General features: G+C 46.9%; 1 protein-coding gene across 3 annotated transcripts in view; it reads right to left on the minus strand.

Annotated features, from left to right (window-relative positions):
• RSU1 (Ras suppressor protein 1) overlaps positions 1 to 27,368 on the minus strand; it is a 191,067-nt gene extending 163,699 nt beyond the window's left edge. The window contains exons 1-3 of one of the 3 annotated variants that reach the window (XM_060097788.1): positions 27,193 to 27,367; positions 26,842 to 26,953; positions 4,529 to 4,579 (exon numbers count right to left, since the gene is read on the minus strand). In XM_060097788.1, the coding sequence (XP_059953771.1) occupies positions 4,529 to 4,579; positions 26,842 to 26,950 (160 nt within the window). In that variant the 5' untranslated portion in view covers positions 26,951 to 26,953; positions 27,193 to 27,367. Of the gene's footprint in view, positions 1 to 4,528; positions 4,580 to 26,841; positions 26,954 to 27,192 lie in introns of all 3 variants that reach the window. The other 2 variants (XM_060097787.1, XM_060097789.1) reach the window with 2 other exon arrangements.
• Positions 27,369 to 27,719: the final 351 nt, after the last annotated feature.

A 27,719-nucleotide genomic window follows, 5' to 3' on the forward strand; every position in this document is an offset into this window, starting at 1 on the left:
AGCCGCTGTGCACTCAGCATCAGGTCTTAAAGAAGAATAAGAGGGACTTCCCTGGTGGTCCAGTGGCTAAGACTCTGTGCTTCCAATGCAGGGGGCCCGGGTTCGATCCCTGGTCGGGGAACTAAAATCCCGCATGCCACAACTAAGAGCCCACATGCCACAACTAAGAGCCCACATGCCACAACTAAGGAGCCCACATACCACAACTAAGAGCCCACATGCCACAACTAAGGAGTCCACATGCCACAACTAAGGAGTGCGCACGCCGCAACTAAGAGCCCACAGGTGGCAACAAAGACCCGGTGTAGCCAAATAAATAAATAAATATGAAGGAAAAAAAAAGAACAAGACATGGTCCCTGCCTTCAACAAAGCTTAAGATATCTCTGGAGAGGAAGGAACTTGGAAGCAAGAGGAGGACAAGGAAGAGCCACGCTGGTGTCAAGCGTCTATGAACAACAGGCATTGGTGGGGGAGAGTTCTGGTTGGCCCTGGTGGGCAGGGGTGCGGGAGGAGGGTGGGTGGAGGGTGGAGGCGGGGGGAGGGGGGGCAGGCAAGGGAGGAAGGGAGGGGCGGGGCAGCCTGGCGTCAGAACCCAAGCTTCCCTCTGAAGCCAGAAAAGCACCTCCTTCCGGTGCCCAGAGGGCTACCTGTCCAGTCACAGCAGAAACGCAGAAGGAAAAGATTCACTCGCGACTCGGCCTCTCACTCGTTCCGTGCATCGCGGGAACGTGTACCTGGGCAAGTTGCTGCGGCAGGGTCACCCCCCAATCACTGCACCAAAACCCATCAGCAGGGCCCCAAGCCCCAGGTTTAAACGTCAGTCGCGTCGCTGTAATAATGAGGAACCTCTAACAGCGATCACACTGACAATTTTGAAAGACGTTTACAAACTCTTGTGTCGTAAACGTCAAGAATTTCCACTCACAAAATCTTGGGGGGGGGCTTCCCTGGTGGTGCAGTGGTTGGGAGTCCGCCGGCCGATGCAGGGGACGCGGGTTCGTGCCCCGGTCCGGGAGGATCCCACATGCCGCGGAGCGGCTGGGCCCGTGAGCCATGGCCGCTGGGCCTGCGCGTCCGGAGCCTGTGCTCCGCAACGGGAGAGGCCACAACAGTGAGAGGCCCGCGTACCGCAAAAAAAAAAAAAATCTTGGGGAATTTAGGGGTCATCAGCCTGCTTCTCCCTTCCACATGGCCTCAGTCGCACTGCGTTGAGTGGACCCATTGATGTCAAAACCACCAGCATGAGGGCTTCCCTGGTGGCGCAGTGGTTGAGAATCTGCCCGCCAATGCAGGGGACACGGGTTCAAGCCCTGGTCTGGGAAGAGCCCACATGCCGCGAAGCAACTGGGCCCGTGAGCCACAGCTACTGAGCCTGCGCATCTGGAGTGTGTGCTCCACAACAAGAGAGGCCACGATAGTGAGGGGCCCGCGCACCGCGATGAAGAGTGGCCCCCGCTTGCCACAACTAGAGAAAGCCCTCGCACAGAAACGGAGACCCAACACAGCCATAAATAAATAAATTAATTAATTTTTTTAAAAAAACCACCAGCATGAAAAGGTGCGAGTGCTACACTGTTCCAACGGCCCTACAGATACCGACTCAGGTCCGTGGAGTCAAGAGCTGTCCCCAGATCAAGGTCCCAGTGTGACGAAGCTGGTGATTCATTCCCTAAGTACACAAGAGGAGACATCACAACAGTGTAATTGGCACATGAAGAGGAAAACACACATAGTTTTGCAAGATGAAAGCAGTGCTGAGGGGTTTATCTTTTGAGTCTGAGTTTGAACGCGGCGCTGTCAGCCAGTCCCCGTTAAACACCACGGAAAGTGAAAGACACTGATTACAATAAAAAGTGACAGGAGGGTGGGCACACCCACCTCCGTGTAATGCATATTTATATTTCCATCAAATGGACATATTTACTATAAACACTGGAAAAACCATAGCAAAGCCATTCATTTAAATGCCAGAAAAATAGTAAAAGATGCTAATTTGACCTTAGTGGAACAGATCGGATGTCACTGACACCACTCACAGTGGCTTCAAACAGAACTTACCAAGACAATTAATTAGAGCTTACTGGATTAGGTCAAGAGTGTCTCAAACGGGAGAAAGGCGAAAAAAAAAAAAAAAAAAAAGGAAGAAAGAAATAAAAAGTTTGGATCCATTCACAGCGGAACCTCTTTAGCAGCAGACACAATTTAACTCTGTATTTATGCCTACCCAAATTAATCTCATGTTGCATGCCCGGAAAGACAGATTGCTCCCCTGATCCCTGAGATTTCTCTTTTTGTGGACATTTAAAAAGAAATAAACTACAACCACCTGAAAGACTTTTTAAGGACCAGATCAATTAATGGTATAATAGGAATAAAACATGTTTGGCTTTCTTGTTTAAATGGAAACTTCTGCCCTGATGACGATGCTAGATCTAACAACAGTAGTAAGCTTGGCAATTAAGAAATATGCTCATGAGCTAAACGACAGAGAGCTTCGGGCATTTCTGCTCACAAAATCTGGGGTCATTTAGGGATCATGCAGCCCCCCCCTCCAAAACAAACTGCAAATCCCCTCTGAACTGGGATTCGGGTCTCAGTGAAGAGCAGAGCCTTTTGTTACCAAAACAATGAAAGGGGCAGCATATTACCTGTGACAGTAACGATCACACGTGACCGGTCAGCCACACTTTCAGTTGCTGGGGCCCCCAATACGCAAACATGGTTAACTGTGCCCCTCTGCCCTTGCCATACCAACATGTGCTTTTTGCTAAAAATGAACTCATATGCGTGTCTGCTGCACACGAGGGGCCCTAACTGCCACTCAATTCTCAGTAATCAACAGCTCTGTGACATTGCTTCGAGCTGTATATAATGAACACACACACATAAATTCGCGACACAAATCCCTCAACGTGACATTCTGCTTGGTTGCACTGGACGTGGAAAGCTCCCTAACAAATTCTGGCCACGTGATTAGAAAAATCATTCAAGTCTGCAGGAAATATGGTGAGCACAAAGAAGTGACCGTCAATTAGAAATCAGACAGCAGAGTGGGTCCCTGTCACTAAAACCTTTAAATCCACAGCTCTAAAAATAAAATGGTGGGCTTCCCTGGTGGCGCGGTGGTTGAGAGTCCGTCTGCTGATGCAGGGGACGCGGGTTCGTGCCCCGGTCCGGGAGGATCCCACATGCCGCGGAGCGGCTGGGCCCGTGAGCCATGGCCGCTGAGCCTGCGCGTCCGGAGCCTGTGCTCCGCAGCGGGAGAGGCCACAACAGTGAGAGGCCCACATACCACAAGAAAATAATAATAATAAAAATAAATAAATTAATTAAATGGTCCACAATTATTCACAGAAGATACACTTTACAAAGAGGTATGAAATCTACTATATGTTAACTGTACCACTTCCAATGCCCAGGACAATTTTCCTTGGAAACCAGACTCAAGAACTTGAAAAATGCAGATGCAAGTTTATATAATTTTTACAACTTTGGGCTTTTCTTCTCCCCCCATCAAGCAGGGAGGAAAAGTATAGCAACAGTTACATTTTCCCCTTTTGAGGAGAAAGTATAAATGAAAGCGAAGAACTCTTATTCTAACTTTTTATTTATTTATTTATTTATTTATTTTTGGCTGTGTTGGGTCTTCGTTGCTGCGCGCGGGCTTTCTCTAATTGCAGTGAGCGGGGGCTACTCTTTGTTGCTGTGCGCAGGCTTCTCATTGCGGTGGCTTCTCTTGTTGCGGAGCACGGGCTTTAGGCGTGCAGGCTTCAGTAGTTGTGGCATGTGGGCTCAGTAGTTGTGGCTCACGGGATCTAGAGCGCAGGCTCAGTAGTTGTGGCGCACGGGTTTAGTTGCTCCGCGGCATGTGGGATCTTCCCGGACCAGGGCTCAAACCCGTGTCCCCTGCACTGGCAGGCGGATTCTTAACCACTGTGCCACCAGGAAAGCCCTCTTCTTTTTGTTAAGTTTGTTGTTTTTTTTTTTTTTTAAATAATAATGAAGGTCTCAGCATTTCAGGTCACTGCAGCATTTACCATGCCCTAAGGGGACCATTTCCAGACAAACAATGTCACTGTGTTTCTTCAGTTTACACACGTGATAGGGAAGAATCCTCAAAATAGAGCAAACTGGGCTTCCCTGGTGGCGCAGTGGTTGAGAGTCCGCCTGCCGATGCAGGGGACACGGGTTCGTGCCCCGGTCCGGGAGGATCCCACATGCCGCGGAGCGTCTGGGCCCGTGAGCCATGGCCGCTGAGCCTGCGCGTCCGGAGCCTGTGCTCCGCAACGGGAGAGGCCACAGCAGTGAGAGGCCCGCATACCGCAGAAAAAAAAAAAAAAAATAGAGCAAACTACGAAATACAGGACCACCATCTGCTCAGGTACCTTAGTGTCAGCCAAGTAACCTCTCAGTTTGCCTAAATATCACTTGTCATTAGTGTCTTTGAAGGAAACCAGAAGCATCTGCAGTACTGCCACAGTCCCTAAAAGTCAGAAATTGTGTGACAGAGGACAGCGCTGACTTACTTGTTAGCTTGTTGTGGCTGAGGACCAGTTGTGTGATGTGGGACAGGGTGACTGTAAAAGAAAAGAAAGAAATCACACAGTCAGTTAATGTACCCCGAGTACACCTACACTCCTGCAAGGTGAAGTGCTAAGTCATTTTCACAGGTTGCAGCGTTACCGCTCACAAAAACAGAAGCAGGGGTTCACAGAAGGCTGTCTGTTCAATGTTAAACCAAATCAGGAAGAGCTCTGCAATCAGCAGTGCAATGAGCAGAGCGAGGCGGCACGGACGGGACTAAGGTCGCAGGGCCGAACGCGACGAGGGCCAGTTAGTGCCGCTCGGCGGCCGGGCCCCGTGGCCCAGCCTCAAGAGCCCATCTCACTAAGGGGACCGGTCAGGAGATCCGGCCCAGAGCCGGACAGGGACAACTCCTCCCCCACTCCCCCACACACTTAAACAAACCATCGCATCGAGACAGAGACCACGTCACCCCACAGCCCCTGGGCACACGGTCAAGCCCGAAACGCTGTTACAGGCTCTCAGGTGATCCCAGTAAGAACCTTCCACAAGTTCCTCTCTACAGGTTTTGGTTGACATTTCAAAGCACCAGCAGATTGCTCACCAATGTCGAACATTATCATGGAGGCTTAATCTGCTGAAAAAGATTAGATCTGCTTTAAGAAGGAAAAATGGGGGCTTCCCTGGTGGCGCAGTGGTTGAGAGTCCGCCTGCCGATGCAGGGGACACGGGTTCGTGCCCCGGTCCGGGAAGATCCCACATGCCGCGGAGCGGCTGGGCCCGTGAGCCATGGCCGCTGAGCCTGCGCGTCCGGAGCCTGTGCTCCGCAACGGGAGAGGCCACAACAGTGAGAGGCCCACATACCGCAAAAAAAAAACAAAAACGAAGAAGAAAAAAAGGTTTTTCCAGCTACCAAGAAAGAAAATATACATACAGATCCATTTAAAAAAAAAGAAGAAGAAAAGAAAGAAAAGGAAAAAAAAAAAAAGCCAGACAGAAAAAAGTGACCTGCCTTCTACTTTGGGTTCTAAAACTTCACTGCGTGGTCAGCAAGCTATATGTATACTTTATTTTTGTGGGTATATATATAAATTATATATATATATATATATATAATATATATATATACACACACACACACTCCTATTTATTTATATAAATTAAATATTCATACATAAATTAAAATCTAAATGATTATACACAATATACTAAATATACTAATTAAATACAGTATACTTTATATTACAATTTTAAACGCAGATGTATTAGTGAAGAAACATATTTAAAATTTTTTCCAATATTCTTTCTGTAAGAACGTTATTTTAATGCAACAGAGTTTTTTCCATAAAGGAATAATAAGACAAATATTTTTTCTCAAGAAGGGTCTCCGGGTTGGACCCCAGCATCCTTGAAAAAAATATGTATCATCGCTGACCACAATTTTTGAGTGTTTTTCTTTTGTTGAACCTCCCACAAAGTTAGAGAGAAGTTCACAATACAAGGCAAAGACCTGCTTTCCTGCCCTGACCCACCTGAGATTAAGCTGTTGACTTGATGTCCCATAAACTTTAGGGTGTTCCTACAAAGACATTTTCCTGCAAAACTACAATATAATCACCGAAGTCAAAAACTGAGCATGATACATCATTACCATCTAATCCTCAGCCCCCAACCAAGTTTCACCAAATGTCCCAGTGTCCTTCTGACATGTCCCCGTCACTCTCTGAGTACTTCCCTGCTTTCTGGCAAGAGACAGTCACGCTCATCTTGTACTTCTGCTGCCACAGGCTTGGAATCAATCAGCCATTTCTCCAATGAGCTGATTCTGTGGAAAATAGTACTTACAAGCCAAAATCTGGGCACTAGATGTGCTCATTGTTAGTTGGGGGCTCAGTATTCTCAGCGCACAGAATTAGAGAATACACACACCCACACCCACACACATCTGTACAGATCTGTACACACACATCTGAACTTGAATGCCAAGTTCACACCAATAGATGGATTCCAATACAACACTGCACGGATCATTCTCACTTTCTCCGTTTCCTATTTGTCAACTCCCTTCTCTAACAGCGAGAACTCTGGCGTCCATAATTTTTAACCTACTTACGCACGCCATCGATACCCCTACGTATAACTGCGTGAAGCAGGGTTATCTTACAGCCGTGTTGGGATGGCTCCATGCTGACCTGCAGGGACACCTGGAAGTCTCATACTGATTCTGGGTCAAGATCCAGATGGGTAGATGAGCTCGAGCTGTGTCATGTCCTGTTCAAAGTTGCAAACACCTTGGAGGCTCCAGGACCAGCTTGTTCACATGTCCAGGGATGTGTAGATCGCTGGCTTATACCTGGTTAGAGGCACCTGACCAGTCGGGCACAGAAGACAGCGCTCGACATTTCTGCCCACGCACTCCCAACACCCAGACTCGCTGAATATGTCTTGAAAGTTCTTACCTGGAGATAAAGTATGCCCTGAGCAACCAAGAAACGAGCCTGGGGGGCTGCGCCAGTGAGCCGCTGGGAACCCTGACGTTCGCCTGTGCTTTCTAACCCCTGCTAAGCTATGTCCTGTGCCCTCATTAACTCCCTGGGTGAGTGGGCTCTGAGGAACCTTCTGGGTTCTTTCAACTATGCACCCGTGTATTAATGCAGGAACCCATCTCCCCATGCTCCTTCTTCCTACCTGGACACCTGCCCGGTTCACTCTCCTCACTTGCACCTCCAACCTCCTGGCCCTGGTCCTGCTTTTGGGCTTGGACCCCCCAAGCCAGGCTCCCCACCCTGCTCTGGGCCACCACGCCCACCCCCCAACACCTGAATGCCTCTTTTCCTGTTGCACTTACTGGCTTCGGGATTGAAACCTTAGGGGAGGAGGAAGAGAAAGGCAAAGCACAGGGGAAGAGCATTTTTGTGATTTTAAAAGCATCACCATGATGGCTTCTTACATGACAAGTTAGATTCTAGACACTGCAGAACATCTCACACATTTGTATTTATAAGAGTTAAGACTGTTCTTGTCCACCAGATAAAGCATTCCTTTACCTCTGAGGCATAGAGTCTGATATGAAAACAAAAAATCTCCAAGAGCTGTCCTCATACAAAACCAGATGAAACAGATTCAGAGATATACGAGTTAAGACAGTGGTCAGTATCATAGGAGAACAAACCACAAATAACAGGAGTTACACAAGAGTTTCTCTCTCACTTACACACGGGCAGTCCAGAGGTTCCTGGTATCTTGTTGCTCAGCCATTCATGGATCCCACCTCATGCTCCAAAAAGGCTGCCTGAGCTTAGCCATCATGCCTGCATTCCCCTTAGGAAGACGGAAAGGGGAAAAAAGCCCTCCTCCTTTACAATTCTTCCAAGAAATTGCATGTGGCACTTCCATTTACAAGCAATTAATCAACATTTTGTAATACAGTGATGCCTAGATGCAAAAGAGGTGGGGAAACATAGCCTGGATTCCAAGTGACCACATGTCAGATACAATTAGGGGTTTTATAACCCACACAGATGGGGCAAACCAAAACTGGCAGCCAACTAGCAGCCTCTCACACTAGCGAACCACTCTATTGGAGTGTCACAGAAATCAATTCTGATTACAAAAGCAAAAAAACCCTGACAATCTGATCGCCTCCTGCCGTAATTTTTCCTAAAATATCACAACTACCATAATTAAAAAGAAAAAAACTTTGCTCTTCTCCCAGCTCATATTCACAATGAAAGATTTAATTAGGAAAAGCTGGGCCTTTTCAATCTTTTCACTCTGTCTTCTCTACAAGCATTTAGCAGGGGAGAAAACGAAGAAGTTTGAAAGTTCTTTTTTTTTTTAAATAGAGAAGAGAAATGCATCTGTTGCTTCACCTGATCACACCACTAGATGTATTTTTCTTTCTCATTATTGTTACAGGGCTACATGCTAAAGTAGGTAAGAGGGAGAAAAATTAGAGCAGAAAAGAAAAAGTTAATAAAAGATCTGTGAGGAAATATTTAGGGCAACAAAGGACTCCAGGCTGGGTCTGCGGGGAGAGCAGTTAAGTTGGACATAATTGAAATCACAGAATCAATCACAAAGCCTGTGACGGGCAAAGACCGAGGACCAACAGACATATTCATGTAACCTGCCACTCCCCTCCACTTGGCCACGGTGAGTCCATTGTGGGTTTCCTATGGAAACTGCAGTGTTAAGAAAGAAGGAGGAAAGGTCTACCAAAATAGAACAGCTCATTTAAAAGTACAATAGCCACCCTGGTCAATCATGTGGGTGAAATGGAATGAGGCTGTCCCCACGGACCTGCCCTGCTAACCCTCACCACACACTGGGAAATCTCCCGCTGCAGGAATATCAGACCTTACGGTCCTGCCAGTCATGAACTGTCAGGAAGCAGTGGCACCAGAACAGTGACAACAAACTGTTATTAAAACTCCTAAAGCAACATTAAACCACGCTTTGCCGAGGCATTTTCAAAGTAGAATGCACTTCCGAAAGTCAGCGAAATAACTGAGAAAATGTGTTGGCATACTCAGTTAACTGTTGCCGTGCCTTGGATACCATTCTGTCTCTAGCCTTTAGAAACGGTATGTGGGGACTTCCCTGGTGGCGCAGTGGTGAAGAATCCACCTGCCAGTGCAGGGGGCACGGGTTCGAGCCCTGGTCCGGGAAGATCCCACATGCCGCGGAGCAACTAAGCCCGTGCACCACAACCGCTGAGCCTGCGCTCTAGAGCCCGTGAGCCACAACTACTGAGCCCACAAGCCACAACTACTGAGCCCGCAAGCCACAACTGGATATTTACCAGGCACGCTCAGAGTGTCAATGGTCTCTTCCTCGGAGATTCTGTTAGAAGTAACGTCAACAGTACATCCTCATTAGACTGGGACAGTCCTGGATTACGCCCACTTTCCCTCTCAAAACTGTCCTTGTTTGGATGATATGCCACACAGTCCCTCAATTTAGGTGACACAGAATACGCACCAAAATTCTAAACTGCGAGATATAAAAGGATCGTGGGCACAAGAGAAGTGTATCTGAAAGGATAACAGGAGATTAGAAGGAGACATCACAGGGACTTCCCTGGCGGTCCAGTAGTTAGGACTCCACGCTTCCACTGCAGGGGGCCAGGGTTTGATCCCTGGTCGGGGAACTAAGCCCTGTGGTGCAGTCAAAAAAAGAAGGAGACGTCATTTACTGTGGGATGACACGTCCAAAAATGCTTTAAGGCACTGAAACTGGACTTGGAGGATATATGGAAATTGGAGGTTATGGAAGCAATTCTAGGCTTACCTGAGTGAAGAGATGGAAAACAGAGAAGACACAGGACTGGACTGAGCAGGCGGTATTGCAATGGAATATATTGAGAAAAATCAAAGGACTAGCTAACACTCCTAGAAAAAGAATCATGGTTTCTAGATAAAACGTGGAAGCAGATGTTATTTTTTAAAACAGACACAGTCTTTTTTTTCTTTCCTTCTTCTTCAGCATCAAGTAGGCAGCGTGAGGAAAGAAAAGTAAGCAGGATGAAATCCACAGCACCAGATGATGACATGGCAGACCTACTTTCAAAATAACCCACCATATCACAATGATGTGGTACACTGCAAACTGTCTCTCCAGTTTTCAGTCTGGCAATCAGAAGCAAGTTACGCCTCTGGTGGCACTTTAGAAAGGATAAAACGTTCTAGCTTCACAGAATGACGTTTCTATCCAGAAGGAAAAAACACAGCCAGGATGAGACAAGGGGAGTGAGACTTGGAAACGCACACAGTGATATGGGACTTGAAAGTTTCTGCCACCTTGTCTTGTCGCAGGTCAGAACTGGGCATCTTTGGGTTCCTGACGAAAGATTATAGAACACTGGCCACCAAAACCTGAATTGTAACCGTCAGTTCATTTCACAGGCTGCGCTCCCATGGAAGCAATCGGAAAGACACCGCTACCTTCAGAAGACAAACGGTTTACTATTTTTTTTGGTCTTGTCACACGGCATGAGGGATCTTAGTTCCCCCACCAGGGATCGAACCCACGGCCCCTTGAAGTGCAGCGTCTTAACCACTGGACTGCCAGGGAAGTCCCTAGTTTACCCCTTTTTGACAGCTCTTGAGCTACCAAATATTGCAGTGGGAGAACAGCCATACCCTCTGGGATGTCCAAAGAAGGTCACCTTTGACTTGTGTTACAATTCCAGGGTGGGCAGCCTTCAAATTCGGTGCAAGTCTGCAGATTACACTGCAAACAGTACCCTCTGTGAATTCAATTCCTCCCAAAGTTGTTGGCTATAAAGAAGAATTCACTTGAACTGAAAATACAGGATGGTCCCAAAGGCTTTTCCATTTGGGCTCCCGGTAGGCTAGAAACAGCGACAGCCCTAAGTAACCCGGATTCAGAGACTCGGCGGGGCTGCGGGAGAGGCCGCACGTGAGCACCACGCAGCCACGCTGACCACTCTGGGTCCCGTGTCTCCAAGATGCGTGATTAAAATGGCTGCCCGCGTCACACGCTGAAGTTACTGCACCCCTGCTAGAAGGATGCAGATTCAGATCTTCTTTAGCGTGCAGCTTCTGACAGTATATTTAAGTGAAGGCAGACAATAAAACGTTTGACACCAAGACATAATACAAATATCGTATTCATCAACACACCCAGAATCATAAAAGAACATTTCTTTTGAATTTCGTTCATAATTTAAAACTTCAGGGGGAAAAAAAAATCACCAGGGTATGAAAGCTTTCCTTTCCTCCCCAACCAACTACTGTGGTGAGTTGGAAACTCTATGGTAGCAAGTTTTCAAAACTGGTTACTTGACTGAGTCTTATTTGCAGATAAATGGTCACTCAGCATAATTAACTGCTTTTTCATTCAACAGAAAGCAATTTATCATATAGGATGATTTTTAACAATGTGATACGTCTGCCTTTACGTAAATAAGAGCAGAGAATTCACACGTGCTGAGAACCCCTATGAGCTGGTCACTGACTGAGGCTTCGGTGTCTACTGGGACATTAAGTCAAAAGACGCTGGACCCAAGGCACCGTGTGACTGACAACATGGAGCCCACATCCTCCCCATCCAAACACATCACTTTACAGTCTCTCCTTCAGGAAAAAGGACAAAGAAAAAATTTTAATTCTGAAGATGTCTGGGAGAATTAAAGAGGAGAATACAGTGAGCTCTACCAAAGGTTCACGGCTGTTCACTGCTTCTGGGGAATGAGGAGGAGGATGTGAACGAAGGCTCCGGGAGTTACACGCTGTTTGCAGGCGCTGGACTTAGTTATGTTGACAGAGACAGAACACGCGGGAGACACAAGTACTGCCCTCAAGGCGCTCACTCTGCAGTGAGGGGAGGAGATAAAGAACCACGACACAAGGCAGAATGTCAGCACCACAAGGAGGCAAGCGGATTCGAAACTCCCGTTAAAAGGGAACTGCTGCAGGGCTTCCCTGGTGGCGCAGTGGTTGAGAGTCCGCCTGCCGATGCAGGGGACACGGGTTCGTGCCCCGGTCCGGGAAGATCCCACACGCCGCGGAGTGGCTGGGCCCGTGAGCCATGGCCGCTGAGCCGGCGCGTCCAGAGCCTGTGCTCCGCAACGGGGGAGGCCGCAGCAGTGAGAGGCCCGCGTACCGCAAAAAAAAAAAAAAAAAAAGGCAAGTTGGGGCTTCCCTGGTGGCGCAGTGGTTGGGAGTCCGCCTGCCGATGCAGGGAACACGGGTTCGTGCCCCGGTCCGGGAAGATCCCACATGCGGCGGAGCGGCTGGGCCCGTGAGCCATGGCCGCTGAGCCTGCGCGTCCGGAGCCTGTGCTCCGCAACGGGAGGGGCCGCAGCGGTGGGAGGCCCGCGTACAATCAATCAATCAATCGACAAATGCTGCAAAGTTTTTTCAGGGTGACTAAGAGCTTCCAGGTCCAGAGTCAGTTTTATTCTATATCTACATTCCTACCTTCTCCCCCGAACCCAGCTTTTTTTTTTTTTTTACTTGTCTGTATTGAATAATTTTTCTAGCATAAACTGTTTTAATTGTGTAACCTAAAATAGGTGTACTTTTAGAAATCAGTTACAGGAAAAAGCTTCAGCTCCTCAATTTACAGATAAGGAAACTGTGGCCCAGAGGTAAAGTGATTTTTCTAAGGTTCCCCACAAACTCCCCACTCCCGCAGAATCAGAAATGAGACTATAACCAAGGTTTCCAGATTCTACCTCTTGAGCTTATTCTTCCTAAACTGGAAAAACAATATTCACACCGCGGGGGAGTGTTCTTTTCAAGATGGTGGAAATGCCTATCAATAAAGAACATAAACCTGAGTGGAAAGTCCTTTCTATCCTGAATAGATATGACAGTTACATAAAGGGCCTCAAGCACAGCTAGAAAAGCAAGTTTCAAGCAGTGCGAGACCCGGACTGTAATTCCATGAGAATACTGAGGAAAATGAAAAATCGCTGGATTTCTCTAGAGCACAGTTCCTCATGTTTAAAATGAAAAGCTGAATTAAATTATTTGATTCTGTGAGAAACACAGAAGAGAGAAGAAAAGAAAGAACTAATATACATGTAATGCCTCCTACATCAATATGCAACACTGGGGACTTTATAACCACTCATTAGAATAAAAAATGTTAAAATATAACAACTGACACTGCACAAACACAAAGGATCATGAGAGACTACTAGAAGCAACTCTATGCCGATAAAATGGACAGCCTGGTAGAAACAGACAAATTCTTAGAAAAGCACAACCTTCTGAGACTGAACCAGGAAGAAATAGAAAATGTAAACAGACCAATCACAAGCATTGAAATTGAAACTGTGATTAAAAACCTTCCAACAAACAAAAGCCCAGGACCAGATGGCTTCACAGACAATTTTATCAAACATTTAGAGAAGAGCTAACACCTATCTTTCTCAAACTCTTCCAAAATATAGCAGAGGGAGGAACACTCCCAAACTTATTCTACAAGGCCACCATCACCCTGATACCAAAACCAGACAAAGATACCAAAGATACCAAAGACAAAGAAAGAAAACTACAGGCCAATATCACTGATGAACATAGATGCAAAAATCCTCAACAAAATACTAGCAAACAGAATCCAACAGCACATTAAAAGGATCATACACCATGATCAAGTGGGGTTTATCCCAGGAATGCAAGGATTCTTCAGTACACGCAAATCAATCAATGTGATACACCATATTAACAATTTGAAGGAGAAATACCATATGATCATCTCAATAGATGCAGAGAAAGCTTTCAACAAAATTCAACACCCACTTATGATAAAAACCCTCCAGAAAGTAGGCATAGAGGGAACCTACCTGAACATGATAAAGGCCATATACAACAAACCCACAACCAACATCATTCTCAATGGTGAAAAACTGAAACCATTTCCTCTAAGATCAGGAACAAGACAAGACTGCCCACTCTCACCACTAGTATTCAACATAGTTTTCGAAGTTTTAGCCACAGCAATCAGAGACGAAAAAGAAATAAAAGCAATGCAAATCGGAAAGAAGAAGTAAAACTGTCACTGTTTGCAGATGACATGATACTATACATAGAGAATCCTACAGATGCTACCAGAAAACTACTAGAGCTAATCAATGAATCTGGTAGAGTAGCAGGATACAAAATTAATGCACAGAAATCTCTTGCATTCCTATACACTAATGATGAAATATGTGAAAGAGAAATTAAGGAAACACTCCCATTTACCATTGCAACAAAAAGAATAAAATACCTAGGAATAAACCTACCTAAGCAGAAAAAGACCTGTAGGCAGAAAACTATAAGACACTGATGAAAGACATTAAAGATGATACAAACAGATGGGAAGATATACTATGTTCTTGGACTGGAAGAATTAACATTGTGAAAATGACTATACTACCCAAAGCGATCTAAAGATTCAATGCAATCCCTATCAAACTACCAAGGGCATTCTTCACAGAACTAGAACAAAAAATTTCACAATTTGTATGGAAACACAAAAGACCCCGAATAGCCAAAGCAATCTTGAGAAAGAAAAATGGAGCTGGAGGAATCAGGCTCCCTGACCTCAGACAATAATACAAAGCTACAGTAATCAAGACAATATGGTACTGGCACAAAAACAGAAATATAGATCAATGGAACAGGACAGAAAGCCCAGAGATAAACCCACGCACATATGGTCACCTTATCTTTGATAAAGGAGGCAAGAATATACAGTGGAGAAAAGACAGCCTCTTCAGTAAGTGGTGCTGGGAAAACTGGACAGCTACATGTAAAAGAATGAAATTAGAACACTCCCTAACACCATGCACAAAAATAAACTCAAAATGGATTAAAGACCTAAATGTAAGGCCAGACACTATCAAACTCTTAGAGGAAAACATAGGCAGAACACTCTATGACATAAATCACAGCAAGATCCTTCTTGACCCACCTCCTAGAGAAATGGAAATAAAAACAAAAATACACAAATGGGACCTAATGAAACTTAAAAGCTTTTGCACAGCAAAGGAGACCATAAAAAAGACAAAATGACAACCCTCAGAATGGGAGAAAATATTTGCAAATGAAGCAACTGACAAAGGATTAATCTTCAAAATATACAAGCAGCTCATGCAGCTCAATATCAAAAAAACAAACGACCCAATCCAAAAATGGGCAGAAGACCTAAACAGACGTTTCCCCAAAGAAGATATACAGATTGCCAACAAACACATGAAAGGATGCTCAACATCACTAATCATTAGAGAAATGCAAATCAAAACTACAATGAGGTATCACCTCACACCAGTCAGAATGGCCATCATCAAAAAATCTACAAACAATAAATGCTGGAGAGGGTGTGGAGAAAAGGGAACACTCTTGCACTGTTGGTGGGAACGTAAAGTGATACAGCCACTATGGAGAACAGAATGGAGGTTCCTTGAAAAACTAAAAATACGACTACCATATGACCCAGCAATCCCACTACTGGGCATATACCCTGAGAAAGCCATAATTCAAAAAGAGTCATGTACCACACTGTTCACTGCAGCACTATTTACAATAGCCAGGACATGGAAGCAACCTAAGTGTCCATCGACAGATGAATGGATCAAGAAGATGTGGCACATATATACAATGGAATATTACTCAGCCATAAAAAGAAACGAAATTGAGTTATTTGTAGTGAGGTGGATGGACCGAGAGTCTGTCCTACAGAGTGAAGTAAGTCAGAAAGAGAAAAACAAATACCATATGCTAACACATGTATATGGAATCTTAAAAAAAAAAAAAAGGTTCTGAAGAACCTAGGGGCAGGACAGGAATAAAGACACAGACGTAGAGAATGGACTTGAGGACACGGGGAGGGGGAAGGGTAAGCTGAGATGAAGTGAGAGAGTGGCATGGACATATATACACTACCACATGTAAAATAGATAGCTAGTGGGAAGCAGCTGCATAGCACAGGGAGATCAGCTCAGTGCTTTGTGACCACCTAGAGGGGTGGGATAGGGAAGGTGGGAGGGAGACGAAAGAGGGAGGAGATATGGGGATATATGTATATGTATAGCTGATTCACTTTGTTATACAGCAGAAACTAACACACCATTGTAAATCAATTATCCTCCAATAAAGATGTTTAAAAAATGTTAAAATAATAACCACAACCACTAATGTTTACCAAACACTTAAAATGTGGCGGCCACGGTTCTAAGAACTTTATTACCTCATGTATTCCTCACAATAACGCTAACAGACTGCACTATTATTCTCTGCCTCCCTCCTAATTTTATTTTTCTTTTTTTGCATTTTTTAAAAATTTATTTTTGGCTGTGTTGGGTCTTTGTTGCTGTCCGCAGGCTTTCTCTAGTTGGGGCAAGTGGGGGCTACTCTTCGTTGCGGTGCACGGGCTTCTCATTGCGGTGGCTTCTCTTGCTGCAGAGCATGGGCTCTAGGCGCGTGGGCTTCAGTAGTTGTGGCATGCGGGCTCAGTAGTTGTAGCTCACGGGCTCTTGGCGCAGGCTCAGTAGTTGTGGCGCACGGGCTTAGTTGCTCCACGGCATGTGGGATCTTCCCGGACCAGGGCTTGAACCCTTGTCCCCTGAATTGGCAGGCAGATTCTTAACCACTGTGCCACCAGGGAAGCCCACCGTCCCTCCCTCCCAATTTTTGGTGAGAAAAATGAGGCCCAGAGAGGTTAGGTAACCTGCCTGAGGTTTCAGCACTAGTAAGTAGACAGGACCCTTTAAAAGCTGTTTCCCAACAAGAATCTGATTAGTTCTGACCGTATTTTTCTACTAGGCAAATACAAATAAGATAAAAAGGAGCCTTAGTCCACTGCTTCATTTTTCCCCCCAAATGAAGATGGGCAGCGTCACACATGCACACCCTCCACTTCAGACCAACCGCTCTGTTCTCACCTTCCCTGTGTCCCTGCCAACAGAGAACGCCGCTGCGTGGGAGTGGAGGGTGGGCTTCTCTCTGCCCCCTGCTCAACCTCCCTCCACGCTTCTTACCCTCAACCCAAGAGCCATGCTTTTCCCTGGTGGCTTCAGAAGCAGGAAGAGCCGAAATCTCTGACCTTCTTCCACAGGGCCGGGTGGCTCTCCGAGCTCAAAGCGCTGTAGGTCCTCGGACAGGCACTGCGTGTCTGAGGGCCGCTGGGCCACCAGCCGGCACCCACACCCAGCACACGATGTGGTCTCGCAGGCCGCCCTGCATTGCTTTTGCCCCGGCCATCGTCTGCTCCCCGCAAGCCACCCCTTACCCTGACCTCCAAGGGCTGCCCTGTCCAGTCCCAGATCCCTAGTCTACTGGACTGACACCTGTCATCAGCTGCCCCCCGCTCAAATCTCGGTACCTGTTTTCTGATCATCCACGGGGTCCCCCTCCATCTCTTCCCACAATCCTGCCCCAGCCTCTGCCACCAGCCTCTCTCCCCCCCTGCCACACACACAGATCCAGCAAACAGATGTGCCCCTGAGGGCATCCACGCCTCCACTCCCGCCCAAAGGCCCATTAGACTCTTCAGCCCCAAACCCCCTGCCCCACCAGAGAACAGCCTGTGCCTCAGCGTAACAAATGCAAAATGTCCTAATGACGGATCCTGAGGATCATTTTGAGGTACCTACTCTGCTACACAGACGTCATCTTTTATTTGAGGGGCGGCAGATTTTTCCCATTTTATCAATGAGGAAATTGACGTACAAAGACAGGAAGTGATCTAAGGGCATGTTACAAATAAACAGCAAAGTGGGATAATTAATATAGACCATGGCTCCAAAGTTGGTGCTTTGAGTCAGGACACAATACTCTCTCCTTATATCAACTCTAGAGGTATTAAACAACACCCAAACAGGAGGCTTTACCACAATGAATCTAAACAAAGGTGTCTTTGTTATATTAATGAGGTGACTTTCAGAAGTTTCTAAAGGATGGGGGCTGGTTGCCAGGGCTGAAACGTTCAGTCCCACACCTGGCTAGCCTGTTCTTCCTGACTTGATCTAGAGATTCAGTGCAATCCCAATGAAAACCACAGCAAGTTTATTTTGTGAATGGCGACAAACCGATTCTAAAATTTATATGGAAAGGCAAAAGACCCAAAACAGCAATAAAATATTGAAAAAGAAAAACAAACTCAGAAAATTGACACGTCCCAACTCAAAACTTACTCTATAAATCCACAGCCGCCAACTGAAAAAAACAAAGACATCACTGGAACAGAAGAGTGTCCAGAAACAGACCCACACAAACACAGTCAACTGGTCTCTGACAAAGGAGCAAAGGCAAGTCAATGGAAAAAGGATAATCTTCTCAACAAATGGTGCTGGAATTTGACATCTACGTAAGAAAAAAAAAAAAGAATCTAGACACAGAACTTACACCTGTGATAAATATTGACTCAAAGTGGTTCATAGTGTAAAATGCAAAAGCATAAAGTCCTAGAATACAACACAGGAGAAAATCTAGGCAGCCCTTGATCTGGTAATGACTTCTTAGATACAACACCAAAAGCAATATCCAAAAAAAAAAAAAAAAAAAGGTGTTAACTGGCTGGGACTTCATTAAAATTAAAAACTTCTCCTCTATGAAAGACAATGTTAATAAAAGGGAAAAACAAGAGCCACAGACTAAGACAAAATTTTTGCAAAGCACACATCGGATATAGGACTTCTTTCCAAAGTACACAAAGAAGTTTTTAAATCCAACAATAAGAAAACAAACATCCCAATTAAAAAATGGGCCAAAGACCTTAACAGACACCTCATCAAAGAAGATATACAGAGGGCAAACAAGCATATGAAAAGATTTTCCACATGACACACCATTAAGGAACTGCCCATTGAAAACAAGGAGATACCGCTACACACCTATCAGAATGGCCAAAATCCAGAATACTGACAGCACCAAATACTGACAAGGGTGTGGAGCCACAGGAACTCTCATTCACTGCCGGGAGATGTACGAAATGGTGCAGCCACTTCAGAAGACAGTGGTTTCTTATTACACCAAAAATACTCTTACCGTACGATCCAGCAATTCTGTTCCTTTGCATTTACCCAAGAGTCAAAAAACTATGTTCACACAAAAATCTGCACATGGATGTTTATAGCGGCAAACTGACAAAATGTGAAAGCAACCAAGATGTCCTTCAATATGTGAAAGGACAAAAAAACTGTGGTGCATTCAGACAATGGAATTTTAACCAATAATAAAAAATACGCGCTATGGAGCCAAGACAAGACACAGAAGAAACTTACACTCATATTGCTGAGTCAAAGAAGGCTTTCTGTAAAGATTACGTACTCTACGATTTCAACTATATCACATTCTGGGAAAGGCAAAACTACAGAGACATAAAATTTCAGTGGTTGCCTGGGGTTCAACAGGAGGTAATGGGGAAGAGAGGGAAAAATAAGTAGAACACAGAGGGTATTTAGGACAGTGAAACTACTCTGTAGGATATTATGCATCTGTTAAAAGCCATAGTGTGTTACAGCACAACCAGCGGACAACAATGTAAACTGCGGATTTTAGTGAATAATAATGTATCAATGCTGCTTCATCAACTGCAACAAAAGTATCACTCGAATGAATGCCAGATGTTAACAACAGGGGAAACTGCTGTAAAAAACGTGAAGTATAATAAAACAAACAAAAAAAGGAGGAGAATGGGGATAGAATATGCACAAAACGACTCTTTTCAGCAATACCACGCTGGTAATATTAGCATTGCTATTTGTATGCAATGTACCAAATAAGTAAGTGTGAGATAGTCTAACATCATGTGTATCCCTGACAATCAGGATTCTCAGAGTGGAAGAAAAGTAGAGACTAGTGTGAAAGAAGTTAAATAAGAGACTTACAGTCCTATATTTGAATTGGACCTACCGGTATGAACTCGTTAGATATTTTAATCTTCATATATGTGTATATATCTGTATATATCTACAGATACATATATTGCATATATATACACACATATGTGTGTGTGTGTGTGTGTGTGTATATACTGGGTTTTTTTTTTTAGCTGTGTCTGCTAAAAATGCCTAAAGACCATGAACGACCCAGGAAAAATGAGCACCCCTGGAGCCCAGATTGTGGTCCCAAAATATTGCCCACTAAGACAGACAAACAAAAACAGGGTTTCTATGAGGACAGCTGATTCCAGGTCCGGGATGGGAATTCGCGGACACACCGGGAACAGCTTGTTACTCTTTGCTCACGTCCACTGGATGGGAAAGCCAACGACAAGAGGTTCCCACAGGCCGAAAATGAACAGTTTGCACTTGAACAAGGACCGTGGCTGCGAGGCTGTGGTGTGCATGGATGAAAACATATATATATACTTTTTTTTTTTTTTTTGCGGTATGCGGGCCTCTCACTGTTGTGGCCTCTCCCGTGGCGGAGCACAGGCTCCGGACGCGCAGGCTCAGCGGCCATGGCTCACGGGCCCAGCCGCCCCACGGCATGTGGGATCTTCCCGGACCGGGGCACGAACCCGCATCCCCTGCATCGGCAGGCGGACTCCCAACCACTGCGCCACCAGGGAAGCCCGAAAACATATTATTTTAAAGAGCAAAATTTCTGACACCTGTTTCCACGTTCAGAGTTTCCCCTTGAATTGGTCTGGGGTGCAGCCTGAGCACTGGAATGTTTAAACGTTCCCTAGGTGAGTCTAAAAACCAGACAAGTTTGCCAGCAGCTGGTGTAGATGACACCAATCTGTGAGCAAGCTAATTCTCAGAGAAGAGCTGGAGGTGTGAGTCATTTCTCTCGGAAGAGGCCGGTGCACTGAGTGAGCACCTCGTGAGGCCTGGCCAGCACCTCTGCTCATTCTGCATCAAGCACGTTCAGCCTTTGCCGGACATCTAAGTTTCAAAGGTCTTCCCCATTTCGGTGATTCCTGCTTCCATTTTAAAGCGTACACAAGAGCACACCCCATGACTCAGTAATTCCACCCCTAGTCTGTAACCAACAGAAAGGAATATGTGTGTTCACATGGCCACAGCAGCACTACGGGGGCCAGCCCTAGCCTGGGAGCGACACGGACATCCACCACAGCAGCAGAACGGATGCCTGAACTTGGCAGTCACACCCTGGATCTGTAACCAGTGTCGCAACACGAATGAAGCTCGTGAACAAGATGCTGAGCGTAAGAACCAGACAGTGAAGAGTGTGCACTGTGAACCCTCTTTCCTTTGAACGATGCACACCGACAGGCAAAGGGAATCTATGCTGTCAGTCAGGACCCTGTCCTGAGGGGCTAGTGCCTGGGACATGCCCGCTGTGTTCTGTTTCTTGCTTTGAAAATCTGTCACACTGTACAGTTACATGTTCGCTTATCTATAGGAGCACTTCAGTAAAGGCTTCTTGAAATGGATTTTTTTTAAAGAGTGTGTTAAGTGTTTGGGGAAGAAGAAGGTTCCTGTTTCCTCAGCCCCGCGGGCAAGAGCAGGGGAGGGTCAGCATCCTTGAATGCATTCCTCAACGGATACAGACTCAGCAGCCCATGCAGGGCAGGGACGAGGCTTCCGGGACCGGGCCTCACCTTCATACGTGCACCTGACTGTCAAAAACGTTAGTGACGTGAGTAAGGCAAGAAAGCATGAGAAGGGGCTTCCCTGGTGGCGCAGTGGTTGAGAGTCCGCCTGCCGATGCAGAGGACACGGGTTCGTGCCCCGGTCTGGGAGGACCTCACATGCCGCGGAGCGGCTGGGCCCGTGAGCCATGGCCGCTGAGCCTGCGTGTCCGGAGCCTGTGCTCCGCAACGGGAGAGGCCACAACAGTGAGAGGCCCGTGTACAGAAAAAAAGAAAAAAAAAAAAAAAAAAAAAGCATGAGTTAACAACACAGCTTCTGGAGTCTGAGTTCCTGGCTGTAAATCCTGACTCTGTTACTTATTAGTGTGTGAGCTGGAGCAAGGAAGGTACTTAAGTTCTCAACGTCTCTGTGCTATAAACCGGGTGATGAGGATGATGATGATGATAAGAATCCTAATGAAACCGTGAGGCTTAAAGGAAATAATCCACATGGAGAGCCACATACGATGCCCGGCACACGTGTGCGTGTAGATTAATACACTCCATACAGATATTTTAAAATTATCTATTCTTTTTATCCTTTTCTAATAAAGAGTACACAATTTGTAGAATACGTAACAGTTAAATAGGCATCTTTCACGAGGCCTGAAGACTGAAATACTTACAGCTCTGAAAAACCACCTGTGTATGTAAACATCTGCAAAACAGGGCTTCCCTGGTGGCGCAGTGGTTGAGAGTCCGCCTGCCGATGCAGGGGACACGGGTTCGTGTCCCGATCCCGGAGGATCCCACATGCCGCGGAGCGGCTGGGCCCGCGAGCCATGGCCGCGGAGCCTGTGTGTCCGGAGCCTGCGCTCCGCAACGGGAGAGGCCACAGCAGTGAGAGGCCCGCGTACAGCAAAAAAAAAAAAAAAAAAAAATCTGCAAAACAGCCACTTGTACACTGAGGGTGTACACCATGTCACCAATCTCTGCTCTGTGCCGTGCTCTGAAAAACCATGAGGCCAAGACCCCCTCCAGTTCACTAGCTGGTCTGAGGTGTGCCTTTCATTTGGCCCACTTTACCGTTAAGAACTATTCTGAGTCCGGAGGAATCGTTAACAGGTACACAGAGAGACGTATTAAATGAAAGGCTCTTTGTGACATACCGGTAAACTACAACTACAATTACCATTTCATTCAACTCAGGTTTATTCTGTTGTGATGCATGAACCAATACTGCCCCAAGAGAACCTTCTCCAGCACCATACTTCATAGAGGGTTTTAAGCTACTGTTCTAAGTTTAAAGATAGAAAAAAATGAATTAATGTACAGTATAAAAAATCCCACATCTGCCATTAAATCCAGTTAAAATTAATAGTTTTTCAGAAAAGCCTAAGGAAACGGGGAGGGTTCAGAGTTAACCCTGACCAGATAGAGACCAAGTTGCCTCTACTGTTTTCTTCGACGGCTAAAGCCCTGGAACAATGGGATAAACCTAAGCTTCCAAGCTGGCAGACTGGAAGAATGATGCATTTTCTTAGCCTAGCACAGTGTTGTTTTTTGGGGTCTTTTTTATGCCACGGTTTATTTCTGGACTCTCTATTCCATTGGTCTATATGTCTGTTTTTATACCCATACCACATTTTTTTTTTCTCTTTTTTTGGCCACACTGCGCGGCATGCGGGATCTTAGTTCCCCAACCAGGGATCGATCCCATGCCCCCCCTGCAATGGAAGCATGGAGTCTTAACCACTGGACCACCAGGGAAGTCCCCAGCAGTGTTTTTAAAGAATTCTGAAACTGACTGGCATGAGGTGAGGCCCGCCAGCCCCGCTTAGCCCTGGAAAGCATCACTCCTTAAGGCCTGAGCCGGGGTGGGAAACCACACCACACAGGGTTACAGGACAAAGCTGTCGGTGTGTCTACTGTGTGACACTGGGGCTTTCTCGACCTCCTGTCTGCTCATCTGTAAGACGCTGATGATGATCACCTGCACCAAAGGCTGACGCGAGAAGCACTTACCACCACGTAAGCATTCACGTGTGTACCGTTCAGAATCTCTGATGCAGACGTGATGGGCTCAGCTGCGGCCCCCTCAAGTCCTGTATTGAAGCCCTCAGAGTGAAACTGTATTTGGAGACAGGACCTTCAAAGAGGTGATGAAGTTACAGTGAAGCCAGAGGCTGTGCCCCCTCTCTCCCGTGCTATGCTTTCTCCCCCAGCGCACCTGAATTCTTAACTGAGGACAGCAACCTTCTTCAATAAATTTTTCCCAGACGCCAAGTACAAAAATAACACAGGTGCGCACGCAGGGCCCAGAAAAGACGTTTAAGCCAGGCTGGAGGGGATGGTGGGTTAAAATTTAGTCCTGGGGAGCTTCTCGGAGGAGATGACTGACACATGTGAATGGAGTCACATGGACAGAAAGTCATCTCTTTCCTCAACAAGCATTAATTCACATGGCTGGGAGGAGGGTGGCTGGAGAGAGAAAGGGTAAGGACTGCCCAGGCCAAGATGTTTAAAACACAAAGGTGGGGCTTCCCTGGTGGCGCAGTGGTTGAGAGTCCACCTGCCGATGCAGGGGACACGGGTTCGTGCCCCGGTCCGGGAGGATCCCACATGCCGCGGAGCAGCTGGGCCCGTGAGCCATGGCCGCTAAGCCTGCGCGTCTGGAGCCTGTGCTCCGCAACAGGAGAGGCCACAACAGTGAGAGGCCCATGTACCGCACAAAAAAAAAAAGACTATGGGAATCCTTATACTACAGCTAAGAGTGATCACGCCAAATACTTTAATATATAAGGTATTAAACTACATAATGTTATGTACACTACTGATAAATGAGCCCCGGTGGAGGATGGGATCCTGAAGGCATCCTGGGACCCTCAGATTCCAGAAGTCGGGGAGTTTTAGCAGAAAGCAGGGACTCCTTCCTTGGGTCTACCACACTCCAGAGGCCTGTGGAGGTGGGATTTCCAAATTCACTTCCATTAAACTCCCCAAGAAGCACTCTTGCTCTTCCTGAAGCGACTTCTTTGGGAAAACAGTAAGAATGACCTTGCTTTTCAGCACCTAATATTACACCGGAAAGAGCTTTTTCAGGAAGCAAGTGGCTATCTTTTCTTCTTCAATAAAAGCCAAGGCTTCAAAGAGATAAAGCAACTGAACTGAAATAGCCACACCACTCTCCCTACTTATAAATATTACAGAGAGAATCCTCTTCAAAGCTGAGGAGTATAAAGTTCCTCTAGTGAAAGCAACCTTTTTTCAAGCCCATGAGAAAGAGCCCTGAGGGGCAGAAACCCGTGGGACCAAAGGGCACAGCAGAGCCAGGCCTCCTGCTTCCATCCTCTTCCCCCCATCCCCTTCCTCTGACGCAGCTGTGCCCCCAGTGACCATCATGACCCCAGCATGGCAGGGGCAGTACGGGGACACGTCCAGATCTGCAACTGCCGGTCCATCACCCGAGACACCTGCTGCCGCCAAGAAGCCACGACCACTGAGAGAGGCCAGCACAGACCAGGAGACTGAAATGCTCATTCGTACAAAAGCTAAACTTAATGGCAGGTATCTCCCTAAGGATCACCTACAGCTTTTCATCCCCTTGCCTTTTGCAGAGATGTATCAATGGCACCAACCCCAATCTCTGTCCCAGGCGCAAACCACAGATTCACGGTATCTTTGACTGTGCTCTCTCCAGGCCTGACAAGCAACCCGTCATCTTTTAGGGCCTCCTGGACGTCCCCCCTTCTTCTCCAGTGTCACATCCTGGTCTGGATTTCATCAGCTCGCAGGCCTAATCCCTCATTCTTTCTTTCATCTGTCAAACATTTCGGAGCACCTACTGTGTTCCAGGCACTAGAATAAACAAGGCACACAGGAACACTGCACTGCTTTAGTTCCCCTCGGCCTCCCAGTGGGCAAGAAAGACGTCTGGATTAAGAACATATCACAATCCTGTGTAACAAGCGTCATGAAGCGGGACTTCCCTGGTGGTCCAGTGGTTAAGACTCCAAGCTTCCACTGCAGGGGACATGGGTTCGATCCCTGGCCAGGGAACTAAGATGCCGCAGGCCCCGCACAGCGCGGCCAAAAAAAAAAAAGGGTCATGAAGCAAAGTGTGTCCAACTTCACTGAGAAGGCTTCACACAGGCTGTAGCATCTGAGCTGACTCTTGACAGGTAAGTAAAAGGATCTGGGGTGAAGGGGGTGGACAGGGAGGAAAGGATACTTCTAAAGGCACAAAGACGGGAAGGAATGCCCTGGCTCAGAAAGGACCATCAGTTCATTATGGCTGGGATGCCAGATGCATGGAAGGAACAGGCGCTAAGGCAGGCTATAGTCAGATTCAGAAAGGAACAGGTCACCACAAGGAACATGGAACATTACCATTGGTAATGGACAACCAGAAGGTCCAAACTTCAGCCACAATCAACCTGAAGAAGAGCTTGATTTCACCTCTAATGTGTTAGAATTAACTGTCAATACCTAAAAATTAGAAAATTTTATATAAAAATCTGGATTCTTGGCTTCATAGAAAAAAAAACAAAAATCTGGCAACACTGGGCCAACATCCCCAAGTGGTGACAACTGTTTGGAGCTAAGCAGCAGGTGTAGCAGATGCCCCCTTCAGATGAGATACCTATTATGGAATTCATGACCATCCTCACCTGGCCCCTGAAGACATGTGAATTTGCAATCCCCGGTTTAAAGGAGAGAGTTGCAATAAGATGCACGTTACAGGAAAGCAACAGGGGCAGTAAAACTGGAGGCAAAAGGGAAAGTTAGAAAGACACCACAATAGCACAGGGGGGAGGTAACAAAAGCCTGAACAAAGTGAGGACAATAAACCCAGAAAAAGGTAATGAGTCAAGAAATGTTTAACTAGCTCCAGGTGCAAAAACACTTATCAGGTCATTTCCGTGGGGCATTTGTTCAAGGCTACACAGGAGACTATATTAAGAGAATGGAAAAATAATTCAGAACTAATTTTCCATTAAAACACCGAGTGGCTCTTTAGTAAACTGTGTGATAAGTCCACCCGAAGGCCATCGATCAGCCTGGAGAACTGATGAGGTCCAGCAGCCACGGTCCGGGGATTCTTAACCTGGCTCGTGTCCGTTTTCCAGCTGGGGCAGAACAAACTCTGACCGCAAGCTTTCCGAGCTGAGCCTCGACAAGTGCTGTTTACAAGCAGCCAAGCAGCGGGTGGGATGTAAACCACTGCAACGTCTCGCACCGCCACCAGCAGTTACTTCTTAAACTCGTAAACCCGTCCAGCTCCTCCGAGGGGAAGGCCCTCCGGAGAACTTACACAAGCCGTTGACGTCCAGCATGTTGGAGATGCCCCGGTCACTCATGTCCACTTCCGGCTGGTTCTTCTCCCGGCTCTCCTCCACCAACTTTTTCAGAGACTTGGACATGACCTGTACCAAACGACAACAACAAAGCACGTGGGCGACGGCCAGGAGGGTGCAGAGAGAGAAATGAGGAAACCCCCGGCTGGCACTCTCCAGTTTTCCCCTGGCCTTGGAAAGTGGGCACCCACAGGCAGGGTCGGGGGCAGGGAGGGGGATGGGGAGGGCGGGACAGGGAGTGGGAAGGGTCCAGCACCATTACCGCCGCGGAGAGAGAAGCAAACACAAGGGCAACGCCACACACATACTCACTGCGGAGGTTTGCACCTAACAGGCTGCGCGTGGGAACAACAGGCTTCTGCAGGGCTCACTCCGGCGGCGAAAGATGCACTCAGTCTGTGCAAAACGAGCACCCGAACGAGGAACACGCCCTGTCCCGGCACTCGGCGCAGGCGCACACCAGGCCGCTCTCAGCTCCTCGCCCTGCCGGCGCCAGACCGTTCCCTAATTAGGAGAACAGTTTACTAGACGTGGCTTAGCGCGAGACCCCGCCCACAAAAGAAAGCGTGCCTCGGGGCCGACCATTCACGTTTGCTGTTCCGCCTCGAGACTCCGCCCCACCCGAGGTTAGCTCCTTCCCCGTTGGAGATTCCGACTGGACTGGAGTCGGCGCGTGCGCACTAGTTCGGCGCAGGCTCAGTTTGTAGGTCGAAGCCAGAGTGGTGTGGGCGGAAGCCGGGAAGTTTGGGCAGCGCCTGCGAGGGGATGGCGGTACACCAGGATGGGTCCCGGGGAAGCTACAAGTAAATTTTCTCTCAGTGTGCTGCTTCTTTAA

This window comes from Mesoplodon densirostris, chromosome 4 (assembly GCF_025265405.1).
Source record: "Mesoplodon densirostris isolate mMesDen1 chromosome 4, mMesDen1 primary haplotype, whole genome shotgun sequence".
NCBI lineage: Eukaryota > Metazoa > Chordata > Mammalia > Artiodactyla > Ziphiidae > Mesoplodon > Mesoplodon densirostris.